Source organism: Lathamus discolor, chromosome 5 (genome assembly GCF_037157495.1).
Source record: "Lathamus discolor isolate bLatDis1 chromosome 5, bLatDis1.hap1, whole genome shotgun sequence".
In the NCBI taxonomy this organism is placed as follows: Eukaryota; Metazoa; Chordata; class Aves; order Psittaciformes; family Psittacidae; genus Lathamus; species Lathamus discolor.
In genome coordinates, this window is record NC_088888.1 from 77,767,083 (window position 1) to 77,785,728 (window position 18,646).

General features: G+C 37.7%; 1 protein-coding gene across 1 annotated transcript; it reads left to right on the top strand.

Moving 5' to 3' along the window:
• The first annotated feature begins 437 nt into the window (after positions 1-437).
• LCA5 (lebercilin LCA5) lies at positions 438-18,085 on the top strand. The gene is made up of 8 exons (XM_065681383.1): positions 438-533; positions 5,190-5,565; positions 7,894-8,423; positions 9,933-10,070; positions 10,961-11,057; positions 12,205-12,350; positions 14,250-14,388; positions 16,082-18,085. Exons 2-8 carry the CDS (start codon positions 5,373-5,375, stop codon positions 16,879-16,881), a joined length of 2,043 nt encoding a protein of 680 aa, XP_065537455.1. The 5' UTR covers positions 438-533; positions 5,190-5,372; the 3' UTR covers positions 16,882-18,085.
• The last annotated feature ends 561 nt before the right edge of the window (positions 18,086-18,646 follow it).

The following is an 18,646-nucleotide window of genomic DNA, read 5'->3' on the forward strand; positions in this document are numbered from 1 at the left end:
CGGGCCGGGGCAACGGGGTGAGGAGGGGAGGGGAGGCCGGGAGCGGGGCGGGGAAGAGAAGGGGGCTGTGTGTGGAGCGGATGCGCCTGGGGCTGTGGGAGCGGGCCTGGGCTTGGGCTTGGGCTTGGGCTTGGGCTTGGGCTTGGGCTTGGGCTTGGGCTTGGGCTTGGGCTTGGGCTTAGCCTTCTCGGGGCCGCGGTGTGCTCGTTTCCGACGTGCCGTGAGGGTCGGCCCCGGGGGCGGCCGCGGAGGAGGGCTGTTGTCCCCCCGCACCGGTGAGTGTCGGGCGGCAGGCCTTCCGAAAAGCCGTGTACGTGGGGCCGCAAGTGATCAGTGCCTTCCCGAGAAGTCGTTTGTTGTAGAGCTAAGTTATTGCATTTAAAACGTACCCTCACGTGCAGTTGTTTTAAAAGCGTTCATTAAAATAACATATTTGATATGTACTTCAACAGCTTCTCCTCAGTGGAGGAGAATCACTTGCTCACACACTGGGAGCTGGAGAGCTGCTTTGGGGAATGGCTGAGTTGAACTAGGTAAGTCCACACTCAGCAGAGGCATAGGTGGGAATATGAACAAGGGCATGGGCCTCCTTGATTTAGGATTAAGAAACATCATATCTTCCCCTAGCTGTAGGACTGGCCTGCATGTTACCTGTTTGGACTGACTGCTGTTTCCTCATCTGTGACCTGGGGCTTACAGCAACCTTTTCATTTTGAGATCTGCTGCTGAAAGTAGCTCTTAAATATTCCTGTCAGATATGTTTAATATTGGCTTTTAAAACCATAGAGCATTTTAACTTACCAAAAGCTGATAAACCTGGAAGAAATACATATAGTTAAGTCAGCAGGTGCGGAAAGCTTCCCTGATAAGTATTTGCTCCTCAGTAAAGCCTCAGTGGTGAATATGTTTTGATGTGATACAAGTAAATCTCTTTTCTGGAAAAACTGGTATTTGGATCTGAAAAATATGGGTGGAGGAAGAGGAGGGAGACCAAGTTATAGTTAATTTAAAGTTATTCTTTCTTTAATAAGTTCAGCACATTAATAATTTGGATTCATGCTTTTGTATTTGTCTGAAGCTGGCTCTTTCTTCTGCTGTCCCTCTCTTAGAAGAGGTGGAAAAACTGATTGGACCGTTAGAGGTCAGCATTTGTACTCGGGAAGTGTCATGTGGTGACCAGTAAACGCGTCTTGCTTCCTCTGGTATCAGAAGGGTGTTGAGATTGAAAAGAACTTGAAAAGTTTCATAAGGCTTGTATTACAGAAGTAAGCTCTAGGTGTTCTGTGAGGGAAGAATTACTGAGTAATTTTCCTTTTTCTCTATTGCCTAATATCTGTAATCCAGTAGTTCGATTTGTGTTTCTGTGATTGATTTAGGAGTGACAGGGAGATAGTATTCTGTCACCACTGGTGATGTTTTGTGTTCTCTGTTTTGCCTGTCGTATCCTTTGCAGTGACCTACGGCTTGACTGTTTTCTTGTGATAATGAGCATTTTTCCAGTACAAGATATGTAAGTAATAGCAATAGATAGAAGTGAAGGAGTATGAAATTCTGAAAACAAAACTATTTCTGAAATTTGTGCAAGTCCCAGATTTACTTCAGCCATTCTGTACTGAGGCATTAGGCTTCCAAAAGCATGTGTGGCATATTTGAGGGGAGGGGCTTGGGGTTTTGGTGGTGGTGGAGTTTAGTAGACTCACTGCTAACACACTGCTGTTTGACTCCTCAGAAGCTTATTAAATGTACCAGGAGAAAATAGGTATCTTTGTGGATCGTACTCACACAAGTTGAACTTCCTTTATAATCAGCTCAGACTAGATGGTAACAATTGAAAAGTCAATGAACCAAAGCGTTTCTTAATTAGTCAGTCCTTCGGCTAAGTGAAGTAAAACTCAAATACCCCAGTGATTAATTTGTTCTCAAGATAAAATGTGCATTCTTTATGTTAAATTACAAAATAAACGGGTGGAAAACTGGACTTGGCAAGTCTTGGCAGGCAAAGATTTCTTGTTTTGTGTGAAAAATTCAATACTTTTACCAATTTCTAAAACTGAAAACCATTTGAAGATTCAGAAAATGGTTTTGGCCGTTCCTCAAGGGAGCTTTTACTGGTTCACCTTTTCCAATTTGTTTTCAGTCCATTGCTTTTCAAAGTGCTTCCAGAACGCTTCAGAAATTACTGTTCATTGATGTTGCTGTATGTCAAAATGGTGCTTAGGAAAATATTCTCGAAAGCAGGGAATATCCAGTTCTTACAATTTGTCTGTTTTAAATACAATGAGTTACAAAAAGCAGCCTTCAAAAAGATTATTGCCTCTTCAGTGAGCACTTATGGGACTATAAAATAACTGATCAGCTTTAAGACAGTAGGTGAAAGTGAGTGTTCTTGTTTTATATATATATAATTAGACATATTGATGATTGAACTGTAGGCACTTATGTTTTCCCTAAAGGCAGTCACATTTGTTTTCATTCAGATTTCCTTTCTATTCAAGAAAAAGTCTGTATAATGATTTCTTTCTGTTCTTCTGTGTCCTTAAGGCAGACAAAATCTGGGTGTATCTTAACTACATCTACACTGTTGAAGGTATTTGCCCTATAGAGTAATCTCTGCCTCCACACAGGGCTAGGTTAACACTCTAGATGTGGTGGTGCCTCTAACACTGATGTGCCCACTCCAGGAGTCCTCTGGATGGCACATGTGGCCTGAGGATAGCCTTGCATCCGAGTAACAGATGAGGTTGCTTGAATTCCTGCCACTTTGTTTTGTTCAGCATGTTGTTATGAGCAAAATGGGGAATACATTTCAGATGCACAGCCAGTAATTGTTATTTTAATTAAAATCTGAACTGTCTAACCAAGGACTTAGTATTAGTTCAGATACTGACACAGTTCAAGCTATGTACAATTTCAGTGCTAAAGACGCAAACTCTAGTACCAAACCTGGTGTTATATTCACCCACTCGATTTCCCTCTGGGACTTGACTTGCTTCAACTGGGATGGCAACCCCTTTACAGGGGGGTTACATCAACATCCCAAATCCTTCCAAGGCAAGAGGAGGATGGTCGTGGTTTCTTCTTTCTTGCCTCAGGTCCGTTTGGGTTCATTTTTATATGCTTATTAACACACTGTGCACCTTGCTCTTTATTCTGTTTTATTCTGGTTTAGTCTACTCATTGATTCATGGTTCCACATTACACCTGAATTTACTACATGTGGCCTGCTTTATGTCTGTTGAGTACTTGTTCTTTGTTCTATGCATCTATAAGGCTGGTTTTACCTAGCTCCCAAGACTGCATCCATTGATGACCAGCACAGGTGAGATGTTACAGCTTAGGGGCCCAGTATTGTCCTGTGGTTTTGCTTTCCCACCCTTCCAGTCACCCCATACCTTTACCCCTCTATGCTGCATTTTTGCAAGAGTTGTAGATACTTTGCTCTGCACGGAATAAGTACATGTTATTGCTGTCTGTTATAAATGTAGCATTAGATGCTAGACAATTAAATATATGAGTTTATAGTTTAGTTTGTATTTTTTGCATTCCCTGACAGTGTCCTGTAGAGACAGGGCAGTGCTTGTCAGTGCACCCTCTAGAGAGCAGGTTGTTTCCAGAACTCTGCCTGTATTTCACTTGGGCTTGTTGTACTCTTCAAGGAGCAAAATAATACACATTCTGCACAGATGTCTGTGAAGCTGGGGCTTAGGATGGAGCTGTCTGGGAGTAGAGTTGCAGCCCAGTATGTTCTGATATTCCTACATGATCTAAGCTTTGTGCTCAAGAACGTGTCTGAGGGTCTTAAAGACAAACAGGGTAAGACAGTTATGGTTAGGTATATACTTAAGAAATACATTTAATAACTGGATTATTTTAGAAGAAAAGCAGTTGCTACCTATCATTTGAATGTTCACAATAACCGATAATATTTAGGTGCTTAGAAACAATTATTTTGGAAAGTTATTCCCTAAGGAAAGAAAAAATACTCTCTCCTAAATAATTCAGCATTAATTTCCCAGCAGCTTCCCAGTTTAGAATTCTGTTGGGCTATTTATTCCTCTAATTCCTTCTGTATAGATTATGAGGGCAAATGGATTCCAGTCACTGGAGACAGTTCTGCTAACAGTGAACTGGGCCAGAAAGCTTGAATTTGTAATGAAAACTGTCTTGGCAGCTGAGATTTCTGATCTGCTTGGCTATGCAATTCTGCATATATAGACAGTAGAACAGAAGGCTGAGAAGCATGTTAAGTTTATTTTACTGGGAAATAATACAGTGAAAATTTTACAGTGCATTTACAGGTATGTGATATGCCTTGCAGTGTAGAGGAGTTTTGACTAAAAGCTGCTCACTTTTTTGTGCATAGCTTGCTTTACCATTTAGAAATGGACTAGGAGCTTATGTCATTCAACAGGCAGAATTACTGGGCTTTGATGCAAGTCCTGTTTATACATCCATTAAAGGACTGATGTTTTGAAGTTTGACTGAAGGAGGTTAGATGTTGAAATAAGCTTGAGCACTGTGAAGAGTGGAGGGAGAGACAAAAGACATAAAAAACCCTAATAAAAAAGACAGATATAAAAGAACCCCAAAGGCTACATTTGCATTTTCTTGTAAAGCACATGACACCAATGCATGTACTCCTGCCGGTTCCTTAAGGCATAAAACACTAGGTGTTATAAGGTACAAGAGTGTTTTCTAGGGCAGAGACTGTGATTAGCGGTTAGGGACAGAATGTCCTCCAGACACATGGGACAACTGATTTTCAAACCCATTATTTGACATCATTAGGGTGTCAGAAATTGAGATAAGGAAGATTTAGTAAAATTCTGCAAATGCCTCAATTCTAGTAACATGAATAAGTTGTTAATTCTTTTGGTTAAAAAGTTTTCAAATGTCTTTAATTTGGTTTCCTGAGTAGCGTCAAACTTTCGCTTCCATTTTGATTTACAAATACTTCTTTTCCCCTCTTTATAACCTGGGAGTAATTTCTTATTCTGTATTTAGCTGTGTTAATTTTCTGATTTCTCCTTCAGGGATGAAGTGCCTCAACCCTCTGAGTGTAATACTTGTGGTATGCCTAGAGTGATGTCTGTCACATTTAATATAAATAATAAGGCTAATGCTGCCCAGCATTAACTAAACAGCAAAATAATTCTCACTTTCCTTTTTCTCTCTCTAAATTGTTACAGAAAAATGCATTCAGAATGATAACTACTGCTTGTTGAACCAAACTGAAAAGATCTCACGTTTTGGAGGTGAAGATGATAAACCCAAGGAGATAATCCAGCTGCTGCCGTTGTACAACTGAAAGATGCTTTGTGTCAAAATGAGTAGTCTTTGAGAAAAATCTGGAAAGCCATTAAATCTGAGAAATGGGAGAAAGACTAAGGAGCCCAGGTTCTGAATATGACAGGAAATCAGATGGAGATAAAAATAGCGACTCCTATTATTCAGATGAAGGTAGTGCATCTCATTCATCTGGTCAATCGCCAACACTAACATCTACAAGCCAAGAAAAGAAAGATCCCAAAACACAAACTTCAAACAGCCTTGTGCACTACCAAGGTAGGTAGAGAGCAGAAACTGCTGCTTTGTAACTGCCTTCAAGAGTTAATTATCTTTGAAAGCTGAAAGAAGCGTGGGAAACTATCATTAGGAGAATCTACAAATAAGGTTCATGTGAATTATGCTACAGATGACAGGTAAACTGCCAAATGCTGTGTTGTAAACTGAAATTAACCTATTCCTGAATAAGGAGGATTTTTGGTGATTTTCAGAATGATTCGTGTATTTCTTAACAAGTAGCCATGGCTCATATGCTAGTGTTTTGTTGAAACATGCTGATGCACTCCTTTTGTCTTTGACAAAAAGCTTGAGGCCAAGGACCCAGAGCATGTCCTTAATCTGCAGTCTGTAAAAGAGAGACAATTGTTAAAATTTCTCTGACAAAATACCCTAAAGATATCTCTCCTGTGGAAGTCTAATTGACCAAGCTTTACAGTGTAATACTGTGTACTTTCAACAAATAAACAAAGACCACTAATGGGGTAAGAGAGAGAAAATATATTTGGTGAAAATTAGGTTCACTTTGGAAACTTGTTCTAAATAACCATACATGTTTTCTGGTGAAGTCAGAGCATATCCTGCCTTATGCTCTATTTTATTCATAAGTGCTTGATACTATCTGAATCATTTGTTCAACTTTATGGTCTAGAGTGTACCAGAAGGTCAGATCTTCAATCTAGAATTTGCCCAGGGAGCGTAACTCTTCAGATCCTTGATAGTGTTGGTGTCCTGGTGCAGCTGGTATTTTGCAGAGCTTCTCTACGTTCAGAAGCAGCATCTTCTCAATAGTAGGCATGAGTCAGCTGTCTGGAAAACAAAACCTGCAGCTCCACTGTGCCATTTAATTTGAAGGGGGCAAGTGAAGGACTAGTTCTTTGATTACTTGGCCAGAATTGAACACAACTATTACGTGAAGGCATTGTGAGTATCATATTGTTCTTGAAAGACACTATTCCCCAATTTAACTAAATGGTCAAAAATGCAGACTTGGTGTGGGAGTTTCTGTCTGTTCTGTCCTAAGTGTGGATAAATTCTTGAATGGTCTGCAAGTCTAGGGTTAATGGGAATTCCCTTTGTTAGTGATAGGAGTCGCAGCATTTCTGCAGTGCATGTATTAGATAATCTTTTCACACCTGAATGTGACATGAGTGTTCTTTGTAAAGGAGAAAAAGACCCCAGAACCCAAAAAACAAACCAAACAATAGCCTAGAACCAAAATAAACCAACCTTCTTTTGTTTGACCAAGCTGTGGAAAAAATGAGCATCAGGCAGAAAAAGAGTTAGGTGTTTGTGGAAAATGTTTAGAGGAAATTATAAGAAGATATTTAAAGCTGTTATTTTTGCTGTATTCTCTGTAGAATAGATACTATTCTACTCTGTTGGTGAAACTATTTGGTAAGCACCAAAGGGGAGGAAGAATTTGCTGTCACACTCACTGTCTATGTAGAAGTAACTGCACTATTGCTATGTTTCACCTTTCAAGCCTAAATTATAAGCTGCAGCTGCTGCTGTTCGGTTCTGCTAAATGCTGATGTACCTTAATTAATTATGTACTCTATATATTCAGTTGTTTTAAGAGGTATTTTGGGTAGATTATATGCTTCATTCATTGAGTGTGGCTTGAGAGGCAAATAAGATAAAACCAAAATGTTTAGCTTTTATCTATGGGATTAATAATAATATCAAATAGGAATGCAAGTGATGCATAATAGTAGTCAAATAAGGATAGTGTGTGGAAAATAATGTGTGATACAAGAATAAATTATTCAGGGGAGAACTGAATTTTCATGGGATTTGTAATTTTGTTTTGGAGGCTCTCTGCACTGAGCCTTTGAAATCTGCAGTTTTGTCTGTAAGCATGGCAGCTGGATTTGAAAATACTACTGCATTTGTCTGAGAGAATTACATCTTGCGTAAGACACAGCTAGCTAACACTCAGCTAATTGGTACCATTTTAAAAGCATTTGATAATATTGTATGCAGAAGAATATAGTATTTAAATATTTTAATAAACAATTTCAAATAGTCACAAAATATGACTGTTATTTCTCATACAATTTGCAGATGATTTACAATGGTCCTGTATTGATGGCTGTAAATATTATCTCTTCCAGTAGATCACAGACATAAATTACCATTTTTTCTATCTATCAGAAGGAGCATAAGGCTGTTGTATATGTGCCTTTTATTGTCTGGTTGGAAAGCTGCAGTCTCTGTTAAGTAAAATTGTAAAATTGTTTGAGGCAGAGCTTTATTCAAAGCAGGATGTCTGAATAGACAAACTGGATTGTCTTAGAGTAAACATGCTTTTTATTTTTCCTCTCTTAGCCACAAAGAAATTGGATTCCAAATATGCACCAAGCAAAAGAGGGACACGGTGGGGTTTCCGTTCTCAGAGCTTCACAAGGGATTCTCTTGCGAAAGATATAGATCTTGTTACAAAAAGAGTTCTTTCTGCAAGGCTGCTGAAAATCAATGAGCTCCGAAATGAACTGACTGAACTCCACATCAAACTAGATGAGCTGCAGAAAGAAAACAGGGCACTGAAGAGGCTTCAGCACAGGCAGGAGAAAGCCTTGAATAAGTTTGAAGATACAGAAAACGAAATCTCTCAGCTTCTTGCTCGGCACAACAATGAGATTAGAATATTAAGGGAGCGTCTACGGAAATCTCAAGAGAGAGAACGTGCGACTGAAAGACGGCTGAAAGATTCGGAAGATGAACTGTACAGAACAAAAACTGCCTTGCAGAAACTGAAAAAGCTGTCTGCAGATAAGCACCTTGCCGAAAGAGATGACCTGGCAAAGAAACTTGCCTATGCAGAGAGCAGGCTAGAAGACAGTGAGAAAAGAATTAAGGTGAGCCAACTTTGATTTTTGTAAGGAATTCTGCAACAGGTTGCCATCATGAGTTTCCTGAATTGTGTTTTTTGACAGTTGTGTAGTAAATAGAAAATCATTCTTTTTTGCATTTTTCTTTTTTGCCAGGTAAGTAGCATCAAGTAAATTTCCAGGGTGATGCTATAGTTACATACTTGGTAGTTGGGCATTCAAATTGCTGTTTAAAAATTAAGCATATTTTGTCAATTTATACTGTGGGCTTGTGCTTTGATGTATTTTATAACTAGTAATAATGTTTCCGAAATGCATGCAGCAGTGAGAAAACTGTGCAATCTAATTTTTCTTCTTGGAGGGGAAGCATTTGTTCAAAAAAAAAAAACTCTGGGTATTTAGGGAACTGTACACTAAAATTCAAAGAAAACCTTAGATAGTTATTCTTTTTCAGCTTGGTGAACTGCATTCATGTGGTGTTTGATTGTCCATCACTCCGCGCATCTGAGAGCTGAGCTGAACAAAATCACAGCAATTTTTTTATACCCAAATGAGCTTTAGAACATTTTCTGGCATCCATTTTGAGAATTTTGTGCAATATATTTTAATTTTGTTCAGCAAAAATGTTATTTACATTTTTGTAAATGTCTGAGCACACCTACATTGTAAATGTGTAAAAAATCATCTTGTTTAAAAATATTTGTGTTAGCACTATTAAACTGTTGGTAGTTGTATACAATACTATTTTTAGGTAAAATTATGTTGGTCATTAAAATGGTGTTGCAGTTTGGTGTCTATATTAGTAATTAAACTTAATCATATTACAGAGATAATTTATTTGGAAATCCAAAGGATTAAACTGGGAACTAAGCTTTCGTAAAATAAATCCCAAAATACCAAGATATAAACTGCTGAGTTAACCAAATCACTTCACCCCATAGTGTCACCATCTGGCATCTGTAGTTTTATGATCAGGTATTTTAGCATTTGTAGTACTGGATAATGTTAAAATTAATCATGCTCTAAAAAGTAAGGGATTTTGTTCTACGTTTTTTTCCTTCTATCATCATCACAGGTTCACTTAAAACAGTTATTGCAAGATAAGGGTGTGTAAAGGAAATCACAATCACAAATTTATTCCTAGTAGAAAGGTTAAAAATTGTTTCTTGTATTCTTCCTTCTAATCTTGTACTTTCAGGGAGGTATTCTTTTTTTCTTAACCATCAGTCTGAGATTTATCTGGGAGATCTGGAGGTCCATTGTGCCAAGAGCCTTGCAGAAAGTAGTCTGTATTCCCATTATGTCCTCAAATCACCTCTCAGTGCTCCAGAAGGATGAGCTGCAGCTTCTGCAGGTGCTTTGTCTGCCTCCTCAAAGTTGGGATTAAGGATTTAAATGTATTCAGTGTTACAGTAATGCTGGAGTCGATATCAGGATCCAAGACACTGGTTTACTGTAATTTTATTGAAGTAATGTAAAATTACTCTTTTAAAGTAATTCAATTACTAAAAAAATACTATTGTGTTCTAATTGAAGGATCTGGAAAAAAATCTTGAATTAAGTGGTAGCAGTTTTCAACGAGAGTTACAATCAAAGAAAAAAAAGATCTATGAGGCTCAAGAAGTAAACAGAGTTCTCCAAGAAGAGCTTCATCAACTAAATCAGAAGCTGAAGGTAAAATGTGAAGCAATATGAGTTGCTAACCATTTTCTGACATGTTATCTTTGGAAGTATCTGCGATCAGGTTTGAACAGTTTACCAGGGACTGCACTCTCTGATGTGTACTTAATTATATCCCACATGTGAGTTCTTTTCATGCTTTAAATTGAAATATTCTGTGCTCTGACCCTACAGTCTCTATGTTAATCATTATTGTTAGCACTAGTTAAAACAAGATCAAGTACATGGCCAAGCATTGAGATTAAACCACAAGATTTGCTGGACATATAGGTTTTGAAGGCTTGAATTTAAATTCACAGACATATGAAGTACTTTATGTTGCTAATGTACTCGCATTACAGTACATTTGTGTAAAGGTTAATTTAAGGTATTTGTGTGTTGCTAAATTTGTGCAAAGGTTTATTTGCATCCCCCCTGTGCTGTTGTTGCCCAAATTCTGAATGTAAGGACTGCAAATGTTATGTTCTACCTAGTTAGTTATCTTCAGAAAAAAACAAGACAAGTAACATTGCTAGCATTGAAATACTTTACAATACTGAAAATTCAGTTGTGCAATCTATATATACATCGTCTCATTCATGTCTACGGAAGCATTAGCATTTAGTTTTATTTTCACTGCACATATGCTGCATTTTTCCCCCCCCCCTTTTTTTTTTTTCTTACCACCCTCGAATATTTTGCTGATGACTTTTCTATCTGCTTGCTTGTAGCATAAGCCAGGATAGGAATGCGATTGTTCTCCTTGAAACGTTGGATGTAACTATTGATTGCCTTACTCTGTTTCTATTTGCAACATGCATTTTTAATTTAATATACAGCTTCTCTAATGACTTGTAAATGAAATGTTAGTAACTCAGTGTTATATCTTCCTCTTTCATTCACAGGAAAAAGAAAGAGAACTTGAAGCAAAAAATATATATGCTAATCGTATGTTGAAGCTATCACCAAGAAAAGACATGGATATGTTACAGAGAAAGAGAGGTAACTTCTGTAAAGCAAATAAAGGCAGAAAAATTAATAGTGACACTTTTAAATTAGTCTGCTAAGTTCTATTATTCATCCATTCAGTGCTTGACTCTACTACTGCTTGTTTAAGAACGTTTACTTTTTTGAACTGCTTTCAACACAGCACTGATTACAAAAAAGAGCACATAGTTGGTTTGATTCTTTGGTAACTGAAGCAGAACTAAAATCTGGAACTTCATCAGATAGCATCCTTAACTCCTTTCATAGCAGATATTCCTTGGGTGAAGGAGGAGGGGGAGGTTGTTTAGTAAATTCTCTAATAAATCATAGATAATGTCTACACAGCAATAATTCCAGAGGCTTTAAAAATAGTAACTTCACTGCTACGAATATTTTGGGGTTTAATTCCTTTTTGCTAATTCAAATTTACTGTCTGTCAGATGAGCTGTAGTCTTTTTTTGTCTCAAGGAGTACATATGTCCCAGAACATAATCTAAAAGTATCAGTGCGGTGATTTCTTGAGCATGACAAGCAGCCTCAAGCCTTATGCTACCCACATAAGTATGTGTGTGTATGTATGTGTGTCTGTGTGTGTACTTAGACTATTTTCATTGGATCAGTAGAATCTGCTTGTCAGAAGAAGCAGGAATTTATGGGACTGGTTTAAATATTTAATGCCAGCATTTCAAACAGTTTGCCTGCTGCTCATTTTATGATGGATACTCTACTCTTATTGTATTTTAGGTTCAGATTTTTTTAAATGTCATTCCATAGAGGTAAGTGTATGTATTGCAAAGATGCAAAGAATTGAATTTTAATTTTATGAGTTTGCTTCTCTACATGTAGCTTCTGTGACAAGCAGTAAGGGGAGTGAGATATTTTGTGGGGATTTTTTAACAGATAAAAAGTATACTGTAATGCTACTGTAAAGTTACTTTAGAAGTAGCTTTAAGGTGTTTTTATTATTTTTTCAGGAGAAGTTATGCATGCAATTTTTTTGAAATTGGCTTTTTCAGATGCTGAAAACAACTATGTGCAACTTGTCAATATTTTCCACTTCCATTGGCTCCAAGACATTCTTTTGTGTATGCTGCAAATCATTACAAATGAAGGATAGGTATATAGTAGGACAAGTGATTTAATCACTTTGTGTTTTCTACAGCCAGCAATCAAAATATTAAGAAGGGAGCACAGCTCACAAAAGGAGTACAGACCAGTGGATACTTCTCCCCAGTAGAACTGCTTCCGGAATCGGAACTTGTCCGTGGTGGCACAATAAGCAAGAAAGAAGGGATTCTTCCTAAAATAGTGAGTGCCATTAGAATCTGAGACTTGCTCTGGATAACTGAATGTTTAATGCAGAGCTTATGTTTTAGAACATATGTGTAAATATACGAACGTGAATATATAGACAATATAATCTAGAAAGCATTCTGCTCTTGAAGAGAAGCTCTAAGCTTCCAAAAATGTCATACTCCATTTTTGTGACAGTTCATCATAATCTATGTCTTGCTGGTAACCATTAGCGCTCAATTTGTTTCTTTTTCTGCCACTGACATTTTTTTGAAGTTTCGAAAACTTCGTTTTGGTTTTCTCTCCTTTTCTTCATTTCTAATGCTTGTTTGAGCAATCTGGTGTAATAATGCTGTTACAACAGCCTTGTCTCTCTTTTTGCTTTGGTCTTAATTATGGCTTCTTGCTTCTTTTACTTTCCAGATTTATTTCACAATGCATAAATCTAACACTTCCTCTTATTGTCATAGTGCTGGTATTTCTTCTGTCGTTTTTCCAGCTTTGTGAATATGGTTGGATTTTTGTTGTTTTTCCATTTCCCTTTTTATTATAAAATAGTACCATTAAAAGTATTGCTAATACTTCTGTGACCTCAGGCTAAAATCAGAGAGATTTGTAAGGTATTACAATTCAGAATGACACAGATTCTGGTACAAATTGTACAAATTCTGATTGCATAAGTCTAGGACTATTAGTCAGAAATCATGCTCTGATGATGGTCCTGACTGGCTTCCTGGTAGGACTGAAGCTTTTTCATGGCTCTTTCATTCATATATTCTTCCTTTCAAAGTCATTTCTCTAAGTATGGATGTAGTTTAATGTATGTATTCTCAGCGTATAGTTTGGTGTGTGAGTCACACAACCACACAACTGGTACCACATGCACCTCATGGAGTCCAACTGTATGTCATCTTGTAAACCTCTTTAGTTCATGTGTGGCTGTTGCTTTAACGTATACTAGATCTGGGCTGCTTGTGCTTTCATCTGTTTTCTAAGTAAGTCAAGTATTTTAAATACGTGGCCACCATTTTAAATACTTGGCCACCATCTCTTTATGAAGCTTTTTTTTTTCTTTTTTTTTTTTTTTTACAAGATTATAATAATAATAATTTTACTCTTGTACTTGAAGGGAAACAGTTGTTTTGGCCGATAGTCGTGTTTTCTTTGTTCATTAACTAGGAACTATTTCTCAAATTTCTTGGAAGTGTATTTTAATCTAGAAGCTTATTTTGCTCTAAAATAGGCACAAACTGCAAAGTTAGTATCCAAACGTTGGATTATGCTGGCTTTCTCTTCATTAGCAGCAGTGGGTTTTTTACTGCTGACATTAGTATCTTTTCTGCAGCTTCTTTCCTTTTAAATGTGTGTGCATACTCACTAGCTGAATTTTTCAGTCAAGATTAAAACTTTCTGTTTCACTGTTTGTTAATTAACTCTCCATAACTTCAAGTACCACCGTTAAGCTGTCTGAATCTACAACCCACTCATTTGAGTATAAAGATCAGATTGTGGAAATAGAGGGTAACTAACTGCTTGCTTGTTAGAAGAATAAGGTGATGGGGTCTAGCCTTCTATTAAAGCCCGTGAAAAAGAAAACATCTGACTCCGAAAGAGAGCTATCCTAACACAGTGATAATTTTGCTTTATGACATAGGAGCTGCAACTTTCTTGAAATATGTAACACAGCATAGATTTGATTATCTATGCCTTTTTTCTCAAGTGCATAAAGCTGTGCTAGCAGTAGTAAGATTACAGGGTCAAACCCCTGGTTGTCACAGTTGGTTTGTCTTAGAAGACTTGCTCAGTAAGAATGTGATTTTAGAATGACATGGATGTTCATATGATTTTGCTTGTTTATTTATTTTATTGATTGTTTTCCCCCATCAGTTTCAGTTTTGTGTTCGTTTCTTTCAGGAAAAAGAAACCGAAGACAAAGGATGGAAGGAGAAAGCAGACCTCAACAAAGAAGACCAGGACAGGGAAACAGAAGAGAAACTGAAGTGTTTTCAGGAAATACAGGTTTTAGAGGAGAGGATTCAGAAACTTCATGATGGTAAGGAAAACAGGCAACTGGAGGCTGGAAAATACACCATAGAATACTAATCAAGTAAGGCTGCTAGTTTCTTGTGAGAAGAGAAATGATTTTGCAGAGATCGCTACAGTGGAAAATTATTTTCAGTTACATTATGCAAAGAGAATCAGAAAGAAATGCGGGGTGTAGAATAATGAGTGCCCTGTACTGAGCTGCAGTTAAGTATGCAGCAGCAAAAAATGCTGTCCACAAAAAGTACTGAAGCCTGAGAGATTTTGCTTTACAAAACAAGGATGACATGGCAGGTAAATGCTGTTTTTTATCTCTGACTTGCTAGATGTTACGGAGGTAGGCAGTAGATTTTTACTACAGTAGAACAAATCTGCTTTCCTTAATATGGCTTGTTTTTTTTCAGTACATATCTACCTTACTTGTATTGTTTGCAATTTTAGTTTCTCTTTTCACTTTAAGTGAATAATTTAGTGTGACTATTTGAGAAATTTCTGTTATTATATTTTAATATTGCTTTTTTTTCATTTGGTTTTCACAACATCTTAATGACTTACAAATGTAAGTCTCTTAATCTAAAGTATTTTAGGTGGACTGAATCCTGTCATGTTAAAATAGTCTTTATCTTATCAATCTTATAATTGATTATAATTAAAGAACTGTAACATTTATGCTCAATGACAAGGAAGAATTATAAAAGTCTATAGCTGTTTTCAGAGAGAAATTCTGTGAAAAATCTTCTACTTCCAGTGGCATCAGTGCACAACTCACATATGCTATTGAAAAAATAGATGTATTTAATGTATTAACTGAACTGATGCTGTTATTTCTCTAAGCTTGATCTGAAGTACAATAGAAAACATGGAACTTTGTGAAAACTATCAGTCAGAAATCTGGATGAAGTGTCCAGAGTATGCCAGTATGGTGAAGGGGCCAAGCAGCCCTATTCAGCTTTTGGCCAAACACACGCCTGCTGTCTTGACAGAAAAATATTTTGAGGAGAGAAATATTTGAGAAGCTTTCCCTTTTTTTGTACACAAGTATTTGCAGGTTCTATCTAGAAGTTCATTACTGGTTTGCACCTTTGTCCCTTGTTAGCCATGCAAACTGACATTTGGTATTTGCACAGACACTCACTGAATTCAAATGGTGATGCAAAGATCACTGATGTAAAGTTGTTTTCTGATTGCAGCAGGGGCAGTATAGTTTACATCGTTAACTACTTAAAACTGGTAAGGACTTATCTATGACTTTGTGGCCTGAAAGCTTCACAGAATTAGTTCCCATTGTAGGGAAAAACCCCCAAACATAGATCCCAGCACTTTGTCCGTGGTGCTGACAATGAAAAATAAAGTGCTGTGCAAGTTGGAACTAATACAATCACTGATGTTGATTTTCATTTTCACTCGAACCCAGGAAATGGGAAGGCAACTGGCAGAAATTAAATTCCTCCGAAAATGCTAGAATGTGGATAATGTCCTAATCCCTTTGTTAGATGACTGTAAACTTTTATATCTTAGCAGAGAACCTGGTTTGAATTTAGTTGTAATTTTTGAAGAATTGATTTTTGCAGTAGGAAAACCAGATGATGCATAGAGGAGCACATTCAGAGCTCAATGGCCTTTGCTTGCATTATTCCAAAATAATCTTTTGAAGGCATTTTGAAACTAGAACATTGTTGATAATGTTTAAACATTTCCTGCAGAGTGGGAAAAGGAAGAATATGACACAATGAAAAAAGAAAGTGGCTTTTTATTGGGTAAAGAAGAGAAAACAAAGATGGAGACAGAAATCCAGAAACCTGAAGTCGAGAGAGAGAGCACTGAAATGCTGGAAGAGTGGCAAAAAAGAGAGTTCCTGCTTGCTAAAATGCAAGAAATTGATAGAGAAACTCAAAATGTAACAAACATGAAACCTGCTTCCCAAGCACCACTCATAAATACAGCAAGGAAATCCGATTTCCTGGAGAAAAAAGAAAAAGCTGATCAATTCTTTGGGATTCCTGGGAAGGTTACAAATGGATTTCCTGTAGATAACAGCCAGGATGATGCCACAAGAGCACAAGGGCAGAAACAACAAAATCCAAGGACTACAGATTTAGGTAGTGAGCTAACATTTGGTAGTTATGTACCTTCCTTTGGGAAAGGATCAGGGAGGCCGAGTTGGCTTACTCAAAAAAGTGTCAACTTAGAAGAAAAAGTTAAGGAAAATGCAGATTTCAGTCGTAAGAAGGAAAAGTCCAATTTAATGGAACAACTCTTTGGAAGCAGTGCCAGTACCAATGTTCTTTCTAAAAGTAACAATACACCATTGGACATAGACTGGGACTCTAGTAATACTCTTCTTGCTGATAAAAAAAGTAAAGTCACAGTAAAAGAAGACAATGAGCTTTTCGGTGAAGGAAGAAACCGAAACAGACACCGTTTGCAGCACACTACAAGAAAGCCAGGAGTTCAGACCCTTGGTTCTTTAGAAGATGAAATCGAAGACATAATCTTACAGTGATCATATTTTTATATGTTTCATATGTAAATACTGTAAAAATATTTTCATGTAATATTTATTAGGTACAGATTTTAAACATTTCAGATATATTGTGAAGCCTTGTGAAGGAATAGTTTACATAAATGGATATATAGAGAGAGGAAAGATGCACTTTGATAGAACAGCCTATGAACAGCCACGCAGGAAATATCTTCTAAAATATGATGTACAAATACAGCCCATGGAGATGTGGCAGTGACTGCTCTGGCAGAAAAATGGGGAAGGTGTCCTGAGGGACTTTGGTAGATGAGGTAGGCACTGGCTGGCCACTTCAGTCATCTGAGAAGATGCTTTTGCCCCAACTTGGGCTCCATCCAGACTGACTGTCACTTGGCTTGTAGCACTGTCTGCTCATGCAGCTGTGGCCTAGGGTCCCAGAGGCTCAGTGACAGAAACCTAGTTGGGGTGCCATAGGAAGGGAAGGACTTGCAAAGGTTCACACTCACTTGTGCCCTTTGCTCACACTGTCTTTTGCACCCTTCATGCTCCCTCTCACTCTTGCGCTCTTCCCTTCTCGCCTCCCACCCCTTTCCTCTTGCTCACTCTCATTCTGTGTCTCGTGCCATCGCTCTCTTAAATTTTTGAGACTTGCTGATGGTGCAATGGTATGTTAAGTAAAAGGGTACTTCTCTCAAGGAAGCATTAGTATTCGTTGCAGAATGAGTTGACTAAGAAAGGCAGTGAGTTTTTATGTGGCAGTCCTGGCATTTGCAGCAGCTACTAGATGGGCATCTCTGGCTAGCTAACACTTCTTTTAGGCCTCAGATACTTTCTTTCTCAGGCATTTGGAGAGCATTTAACTGTGTCAGGAGAAGGCATATGTGTAACAGCAGCGTCACAGGATGGATAGAAGAGATGTACCTACCGCAAAGGCTCAGGTAGAAAGAGAATATTCTACACAGCAATTATGTTTTCTCAGAAGAACATCAAGAGAGACACGATTAACTCAGGAACAGCTGATCTCCCTTCTGCATAGGTTTTCTGTAGTACCAAATTTGACTAACTCTAAATTTGTACTACCAAATTTGTCTAACTCTCCTCATATGTTCAGATTATATTTATTATATAATGTCATTTTTGTAATTTCTGAATTTTCTATGTAAAATCCTGATCATTACTAAGTCGTTTTGTAACAAAATGGTTTTATTAAATGAATTGGGTGAAATTTGTTTTTGTGAATCATCTTTACCACAAAGTTCTGGCTTTTTATGTTACTGATTTGGCGGGGGGGGGAGGGATGGTGCTGTGTACACAAATTAAGAAGGTAGGCAGTGAAGCATTTAGCAGAGGCATTCCAGAAAATAAGCTGAAGGTCGTTCTTTACTAGAACAACAGATTCTGCAGTGACTCTGATATGCTCCCTATGGGCCTGATTGAAAACATACTAAAACACACAAAATTCTTCTCATGATTTCAAGATGCTTTGAGTCAAGATTTCTCTGCACACAATGGCTCTTCTGAAATGCAGACAGTGCTGTCTGCATCATGCAGTAACTTTGCTTGCTCCCCCATTCAGAAAGAAAATTAGTGACAGATCCAGACCCAGACCGTTCTCAGTAGGTGCTCCGCAACTCGAGTCCACCTGGTTGCTTAACAGTCACAGTTACTATATGATGTGATAATATTGCAGGATTACAGGTAACATTACAGAATTTAGCTGGTTCGTTTTGCTTGCAGATGGTCAGAATATCAGGACAATGGGGACCAGTCACTAACTGTGTGTGTT